The sequence below is a fragment of the Pseudomyrmex gracilis genome, unplaced genomic scaffold, assembly GCF_002006095.1.
Source record: "Pseudomyrmex gracilis isolate BER0280 unplaced genomic scaffold, ASM200609v1 scaffold_3453, whole genome shotgun sequence".
In the NCBI taxonomy this organism is placed as follows: domain Eukaryota; kingdom Metazoa; phylum Arthropoda; class Insecta; order Hymenoptera; family Formicidae; genus Pseudomyrmex; species Pseudomyrmex gracilis.
This window is the reverse complement of record NW_018024037.1, coordinates 1-8,341: the sequence shown is the minus strand read 5'-3', so window position 1 is coordinate 8,341 and position 8,341 is coordinate 1. Positions and strand designations below refer to the sequence as shown.

General features: G+C 32.3%; 1 protein-coding gene and 1 long non-coding RNA gene across 4 annotated transcripts; one reads left to right on the top strand and one right to left on the bottom strand.

Annotated features, from left to right (window-relative positions):
- Positions 1-1,243: 1,243 nt before the first annotated feature.
- On the bottom strand, positions 1,244-3,204 carry LOC109863177. Its single transcript, XR_002251298.1, has 3 exons — positions 2,740-3,204; positions 2,024-2,211; positions 1,244-1,929 (listed from the first exon to the last, which is right to left on the bottom strand). It is a non-coding gene; the product is annotated as an uncharacterized LOC109863177 (long non-coding RNA).
- A 255-nt stretch (positions 3,205-3,459) lies between these two features.
- LOC109863176 (RNA-binding protein NOB1) lies at positions 3,460-8,222 on the top strand. 3 transcript variants are annotated; one of them, XM_020443386.1, is made up of 7 exons: positions 3,460-3,656; positions 4,426-4,558; positions 5,246-5,457; positions 5,549-5,978; positions 6,059-6,393; positions 7,066-7,337; positions 8,204-8,222. In XM_020443386.1, the coding sequence occupies exons 1-6, from the start codon at positions 3,585-3,587 to the stop codon at positions 7,324-7,326; spliced, it is 1,443 nt and encodes a 480-aa protein (XP_020298975.1). In that variant the 5' UTR covers positions 3,460-3,584; the 3' UTR covers positions 7,327-7,337; positions 8,204-8,222. The 3 variants fall into 3 exon arrangements, with proteins under 3 accessions (XP_020298975.1, XP_020298974.1, XP_020298976.1); XM_020443385.1 differs by lacking the exon at positions 8,204-8,222 and adding an exon at positions 7,749-7,939; XM_020443387.1 differs by lacking the exon at positions 8,204-8,222 and having other exon boundaries at positions 6,059-6,392; positions 7,064-7,191.
- Positions 8,223-8,341: the final 119 nt, after the last annotated feature.

The following is an 8,341-nucleotide window of genomic DNA, read 5'->3' as shown; positions in this document are numbered from 1 at the left end:
GAGCAGATCTGATCTTCTCGGTTTTTGGCCCGGCTTTTATACCCGCAGTTTTCCGCGGGCGGGGTTGACAAGATGCGCGGAAAACAGTTGTTTATTTGTTACGCTGAGTGTTTCGTGGCGCGGCGGGGCGCGCGGTGCGGGCGCGGTATCAGCTGGCATTTGTGGAGCGGGGAAACGCGCGGTGCGGGCGGCGCGCATGCCGCTTGTAGACGCGGGGAGCGCGCAGTGCGGGCGACGCGCAGGCCGCTTGTTGGCGCGGGGAGCGCGCAGTGTAGACGGCGCGCAGGCCGCTTGTGGCGCGGGGTTTGCGCGGTGCGGGCGGCGCGTAGGCCGGCAGCATGTATCTTATACATGCTGCAGTTAATTTGATAAGTTTATTTTGGCGCTATGCGCCGTTTTTGGGCCGGAACGAATGGTCGGTCCCAGCCGTAACGATTTACATCGTTACAAAGATAAAAAATATACTTTTGCATAAATACTTATTTTTATCTTACGCAGAACAAAACCTCCATGAAACATTCATTAGACATCACATAGAGTTATTGACGTCTAATGGATGTTTAACCCTTCTTTGCATGATGATGGAAATTTTAATCATAACATTTAGTGAAGAAAAAAAGGTACTCAAAAACTGTAAACTAAATATGTGACAAAAAAAAAAAAAAAAAAAAAAATCATGCATAGAAGGGTTAATGGAAGTTTTGTTCTGTGTGGGATTACATTGCATAATAATGTAGTATTTATGTTATTTTATATATTACTTTGATTGGTTTCCAGTANAAGGGTTAATGGAAGTTTTGTTCTGTGTGGGATTACATTGCATAATAATGTAGTATTTATGTTATTTTATATATTACTTTGATTGGTTTCCAGTAGTATTAACGTTTAGGTCGGGGTCTACAATAAATGTAGTAAGCTTTAAGCCATAACAAATTCATCAATTATAATCGATTATTCTTCTGTAATTTGTTTGTAAGTGGTCTTACAGTACTGCAATTTTCAACGCTTGAATGTTATCTCTTATTGCAAATGAACAATAATAAATATCTTAATTAGACATTTAAAATGTATTTTCATGAATGGAAAAAGATAAAAGAATATCAGACAAAATAATATATAATATAGAAATATTTTTATTTTTAATTTTTTATTATAAAACATTGTAGCAAGTACAGAAAAATCATATTATACTACACACACATAAAAACACATATTATTAATATTATTATAATAATACTTGTATCTGTATTAGACGCATTATAGATTGAGATTGAAACCTGAGAGGACAAAGAAATTTTAACTCTTCTTGTTTTGATTGATTAAATTTTAATCTTGAATGTTTAATACGTAGTCTGATATAAACATTTAAAAAAAAGATTTAATGAATTTTGATGCTTTTTTGTTTTATGACAAGATAAATTTTTTATGATAAAGTAAAAACAACGTATCATTTATTTGACATGCTCACATATTTTTAAAGACAATTGTTTTTTTTATAGATCTTACAAATTTTTAATAGTCGCGTGTGAAAGTTTTATTTATTTTTTAAAATAATGTTTTATTATAATAAAACTATTACTGCCTACCAGCAACTCGAAGGCGCAAATAATTACGCTTTACATCGCCATCAACTAATTCGTGTTCTTCATGATCATATTCTATATTTTCTCTATTATTATTATTATTATTATTATTATTTTCTACTTCATATAGCTCTCTTCCTTCTTCAACGAACTTTTCCACATTATCATCAATGTTTTCCAGGCAGATGTTGTGAAAAACGCAGGCTGCAATAATAAAGTATGGTATCAAGGCCAAACAAGACATATCAAGGAACTTGAGACGTCTAAATCGTCCTTTTAATAGAGCAAAAGCTCTTTCTGTAACTTGCCGTTTTTGCGACACTACTTTATTAAAATTCGTTTGCTCCTAAAACAGACAAGTATCATGTTAATAAAAAAACAAAATAATTACTTTGGACATTTTTTTAACATACTGTTCAAAGTTGCATTTCTAGACTTACTTGTGTAAGACATCCATTGTTTAGAAATGGAGGAATACACCATGTCAGGACGGGATATGCTTTATGGCCAACAATAAATTCTCCGTTGGGAAAAAAGCAGAAGAATCTCTACAAACTTTTTTGTACAGATTCTGAATTGCGAAAAACTCTATAATCCCCTACCGATCCTGGATACCCCGTAAAACAATCTGTGAAGATTAAATCAGTATCACAGATAGCTGAAGAACTATAACATATTATAATTTTCTGCATTTATAATGAATAGCAATTTCCTATAAATTAAAAACTAGACAGTTTCTTTATTAAATAACACAGATTGTGAATAATAAGAGTTTAAACGAAAGAATATCTCAATTTCTGGTTTCTTTATAAATATGAAAGAACCATCAATAGCTCCTATTACACCAGGCAAAGGAACTTCTCCAATACGCTTAAATTTCTCTTTTGTAGCTACCAATTTTGGACCTGTAGGCCATCTAATAATTTCACTTGCAAAGCTGTACAATATTTTGATAACACGACGTACACAATCATTCAGAGAAGATTTGCCTAAGTCAAACTTTTCACTTATGGATCTGGTCAATAAAAATTCTTAATCAACAAAAATTTTAACAAAATAAAAAATTTGTAATCATTGTAAGCATTTATTGTAAGTATTCATTGTAAATATTTATTTTCAGCTACTTTCATATATTTAATCAAAAATTATCATATACCTGAAGAAATCTGGTGTACTAAGAAGCCAGATTGTTGACAATAGCTGTGTACGCACAGGAATCATTTTACGTCCTACAGTTTCAGCATTAGATAATGATTGTCCTCGACGATTTTCTAGAACCTCAAAAACTTCAGGTAGCATTCGAAAATGATGCCGAAACTATTTTGTCGTGTAACGAGGAATTACATTATTAACATAACCTGTTATCCGCGCAGGTTTGTGCCGTTTTTCTCGGATCCGCTGAATTTCTGGTAAAACAATTTCACTAAAATCATGTTCACTTGTTTCTGCACTTTCACTTATTTCTTCTATAACTTTCATTAATATTTCTAATAATCTGTAACTATTTATTATTATACAAAGCAATAATATTCGATTTCGTTGAACATTATGCTCCGCCATTTTTATTTGTCTCACCTTGTACGTTCGAAAAATCGCTTATTTTGATGTTACCCAGGCTGGGTTCTTGTTTTAACCCTGCTTAACATTACCGTACTCTATGGGCGATGTCCCATTGAGCGGAAATCTATAGCGGAACGGAATGTGCGGAACCAGCTCGACCAATCGTAACCACAGAATAAGCGAAGGAAAGAAAACGGAATGGCTATGATTGGTCGAGCTGGTTCCGCACATTCCGTTCCGCTATAGATTTCCGCTCAATGGGACGTCGCCCTATTGAGTAAGATTTTCGAACGCAGTCCAGAATGGCGTATGGATTAACCGTTCTAGATCCAAGAGCCACATGCGCACTAAACCAAACCTAAAAGCGACCGAAGTGACTAAGTCTTGTTTTAAAGCAACTTTTGGAGAGAAAAAAGATTTTCCAGATTGTTTTAGAGTATCATGGATAGTAAGAAAAAAGTAGAATATCTTATTGTTGATACAAGTGCTTTTATAAAAAATGCTGCTTTACAGGTAATTGTTTTGTAAAATATTGTCTAAAAGTAAGGTTATAAGCATGGTTACTTATATATGTGTGTATGTCACACATCACACGCGCGCGCGCGTGGTATGTGTAAGTGGATCGATAGATGTGAGGCATGCGGTAACATGGAGGAGATACGTACACAGTTTCATACCGTGTACGTATGCCGCACATGGTATGAAGATATATGCGTATTTTTTTCATGCAATTATGCTACAAGGGAGTCGATTCTGTATCCATGCAATGTAGTGAAAATGACAAAAATGAACAAATTTACTAAAACATCTATGATCTCATTGGTCAACAACTAGTAAGGCGACGGCCCGGAAAGCCGGAGATTCCAGGTTCGATTCCTGGCTGAGTTTTTTTCGCAATATTTTAAAATTAGGGGGGTATATAGAGTCTTTTTTATATATATGTGATGCAAATCCAGCATCCTATATGGAAGAAAAAAATTATTTCGACGTATATATGTATATACACATATATATATATTTAAGCACATTCTCTGCACAACACCCTGCAAATGGCTCCTACAACCGAATTTATTTCATTCTTTAAAAACAACTAGTAAATTTGCTCACTTTTGTAATTTTCATTATATTGCATGGATACAGAATCAATCTCCAGAAGGCTTGAGTCTGGCATCACTGGTGTGAGGATATGTATGTTTATAAATAGTACATATTTTTTTACCAAAAGATGTTTTAAATTTAATGTAATTTAATATAGTAATCATTCATTTGAAATGATTTTTAGGATATTGGAGATAATATTTTAACTGAACAAGCTGTTGTAAATGAGATTACAAGCAAGAGACAGTTAAGGAGATTGGTTGTACTACCATATGATTTAAAAATTCAAGAAGCTTTTCCTGAAAACATTAAATTTGGTAAATAAAACTTATTAATACATTCTTTATTTAAGTATACAGAATATTTCATTTGTAATTGTTTATAGCAAATATCTCAAAAAATATATTTTGGAAATGTTTTACCATTAGCTATGAAGAATATGCAATAAAAAATGCAGATTCCCTTTTAACAAAAGTGTGTGTGACAGCTATGTACTTACGTAGCAGACACTGAGTCATTTCTGATCCATAATAAAGTTTCCCAGAATCATTACATGGATCTTAAAAGACCCGACATCTGCCAGCAGAAAATTAAAATTTTAAAGTTAACTTGCTAGAAGTTTTTAAGATAATCTCAAGATCAAACAAGTATCAGTATCATCTATCTTTCTTGATATCCTATATCTTGCAATAGTTTTCTGTATCTTCCATATTTTTTTTAAATATTTGCCTAAAACAATGGGACATTCTATGTATTAAAAGTATGAAAACAACATGCAGATAATAAAATTAACATTCGAAGATGTTTTTCGAGTTTGAACCACGTCATTGTCATTTTTATACCGACGTTTTGTGAACATTTCAGTTCACTTCATCAGGATTTCAAGAGCAACCTGATACTAATAAAATAATTGTGTTCAGCTTTAGAATATTTGGTTTTAAAATAATTAGGTGTTATTAATATATTTTGTCTTAATGTTATATATATTTTCAATGTATTTATAGTAACTGAGTTTTCTAAGAAAAGCGGTGATTACACAAGCTTGTCCGCTACTGATATTAAAGTAATTGCACTTACTTATCAATTGGAAAAACAAAAAGTTGGAACAGCACATTTGAAAGATGCTCCAACGATAAGAGTTATCAAATCTACAGAAGAAAAAGAAAGTGAAAGTAATCCTAAGCTTCCAGTTGGTTTTTATACGCCAAAAAATGAAGTAACATACTTTCATAAATTCCTATACATAGATGTATACTTTTTGTAGATATGTTCTTAATTAGTGACTATTATTCTATACATTGTTTTAGGAACAAACGGAATCGAATGCAAATAATCATAAAGCAACGTTTTCAAATAATAAGAAAGAAACAAATGCCCAAGAAACTATCATATGCAGAAAAATCATAGAGAATTTAGCAGTAAATAACACAAATGATACAGAAAAGCAAGAAAAACCTGTTTCGTATGCATTTGATATATCCGATGTATCTGCTGCATCTTCGAATGAATCGGATTATGAAACAGCAGAGTCAGATACTGAAGAGAATAAGACAAATGATTTGTCTAAACAATTCATGAAACTGACATGCAATCCGACAGATCTAGAAGTTGAAAATGAAAATGAAGATGTTATGGATAACATTCTTGCTCCGGTTGATGCGAAATTTGGAAATGATGAAAACGATGTAGTAAGTGAAAACAAAGATGACTACGACGATAGTGGTTGGATTACACCAGGCAAGCTTTGAACTTTTTGATTAAAGTTGATGCACGAATAATTTGCAAGTGTCAATTTTCACTAATTTATCTTTTATTAGGAAATCTCGAAAACGTGAAAAAACAAATGGATTCTGAAATTCTTGAAGAGAAAACTGCGACTGTCGCATGTTTAACAATGGATTTTGCAATTCAAAATATACTTTTGCAAATGGGACTGAATGTAGTCGCAATGGATGGCAGAGTGATCAAGCAGATGCGAACATTTATATTCAGATGTTATGCTTGCTTCAAAACTACTAGTATCATGACAAAAATTTTCTGTCCACACTGTGGCCACAAGACATTGAAAAAAGTTGAAGTCACTTTAGATGAAAACGGAAAACAGCAGATTCACATCAATTTCCAGAGACCTCTCTCAGCCAGAGGAAAAAAGGTATGATATATCAAGTGTTTCAATAATATTGTGTTCGCGCATTTGTCAAAAAGCTTCAAATGAGAAACACAATAGAACAATTAGCAAAAAAGGCATAACGAAGTAGCATTACAAGAATATTCGAAAAGAATAAATCGAGATAAATTTCTCACTCACTCACTCACTGACGCACGCACGCACGCACGCACGCACAAATAAGTAGTATCAGAGAGAAGACTGAGCGCGGCCATCTTATTATAGTTTTTTACAACGTTTTTAGCCGCTAGTTTTAGCGCTATATGTACAAAAGTGGATCTCAAAGGCTGTTCTATATTTAACGCAAGACGTAGGTCTCGTGGAATTGACTAATCGCATAGTCAAATCAGCCAATCGACCAATGTGATTGACTTTTGTAGATATGGCGCTAAAATCAGCGGCTGAAACCGCCGTAAGAAACTACAATAAGATGCCCGCTCTCAGTCTTCTCTCTGGTAGTATCAACAATATGATATATATGTAGATATATCATAGTAAAACACACACACATATATAAAAATTAAATTCTCTTAATATAAGTAATTTAATTATATTTCTTTTCTTAATATAATTTTCACGTAATATAATTAATTTACAATTTAACGTACATGTAAAAACACAAGGATAAATAAAAAATATTGATATATTGTTTTACAGTTTTCATTACCAATGCCGAAAGGTGGTAAACATGCTAACAACCCTATTTTGTGCGAGGATCAACCAAGACCAGATCAACGTCCAACCCGATTAGCACGCACTAAAAATAATCCGCTCGCGGACGATTATATCGCTGGATATTCTCCATTTATTATGCGCGATATCAATTCAAAGTCAGCTATGCTGGGCGTAAAACCAAACGGTGCTGTTAAGTACTGGATGAGAAAAAACCCCAATGAATCCAGAAACAAACGAAGATAAAAATAACTAATGTATAAATCATACCTATATATATTAATTAAATATAGTTTTATTATAAATTTATAAAAGTATATACAAATATTTATACAATTATTTGACTTTTTTACGTGCCTTTAGTTAAGTAGAATTATTTTCGCATTGTTAACTTTTTGGAAAAGAAGAATATTATTGATTGTGTTATTTATAATATATTTTCTACAAGAGTTTTTAGCACACTTATTTATCAAAATTTTGTGCTTTATAGAAACACGAGTTTTTCGCTCTACGGTAATCATAAAGCGAGAAAAACGTCAGAACAAAGAGAAGATATAAGTTATATATATTTATATATAATTTATATATATTTATATGTAATTTATATATATTTATATATGTAGTGATATATTTATGTATACAGTGATATATTTTTTATATATCTATAGGCCGTGCTTACGAAGTAAGAATAAGGAGACCTAACTACATAGATTAAAAGTGGCTATGAAAAATGTTTCCTGTAGAGCCAAGTTTGCTAAAAAGAATAACTTGCAACATTTCATCGCCATCTTAAAATTGTAACTGACAGATGGTGAAAAAAAAGATTGTAAAGGGTTAAAAAAGCATGGAACGTACAAAATTGAAGTAAACAAATAAATAAAAATGTTACAAATTAAAAAAAAAAGTTTTCAAAATCTATAGTAAGTAAAAATTAAGAAAAATTAAAATTTAAAAAATATTCAGCAAACACAAAATAGTAGTAACAGAACATTAATTTATATTGTATATTTAAAAAAGAGAAATCCTCGGGTTAGAAATTATCAAATTTAGTTTGATTGTAGAGCTGTGAGAATCAATTGTAGGATGGTATGCAGTAAACAAATTCGTGTAATTGATTGTCCAGGGCTGTGTTCAGTTAAGCAAGATGGAACGAACTAATGCAGGAAATGCAGGAATTGAAACTAATGAAACTAATGAAACTAATGAAACTAATGAAAGAAGTGAAAATAGTGAAAAAAAAGAAGGTTGGCTCCCCTGATCT

Excerpts from the sequence above, each read along its gene's own strand:
- LOC109863176 (XM_020443386.1), top strand. The coding sequence starts at position 3,585 with ATGGATAGTAAGAAAAAAGTAGAATATCTTATTGTTGATACAAGTGCT. Across the intron at positions 5,979-6,058 it reads TAGTGGTTGGATTACACCAG|GAAATCTCGAAAACGTGAAA; the intron begins GCAAGCTTTGAA and ends ATCTTTTATTAG. Across the intron at positions 6,394-7,065 it reads TCTCAGCCAGAGGAAAAAAG|TTTTCATTACCAATGCCGAA; the intron begins GTATGATATATC and ends ATTGTTTTACAG.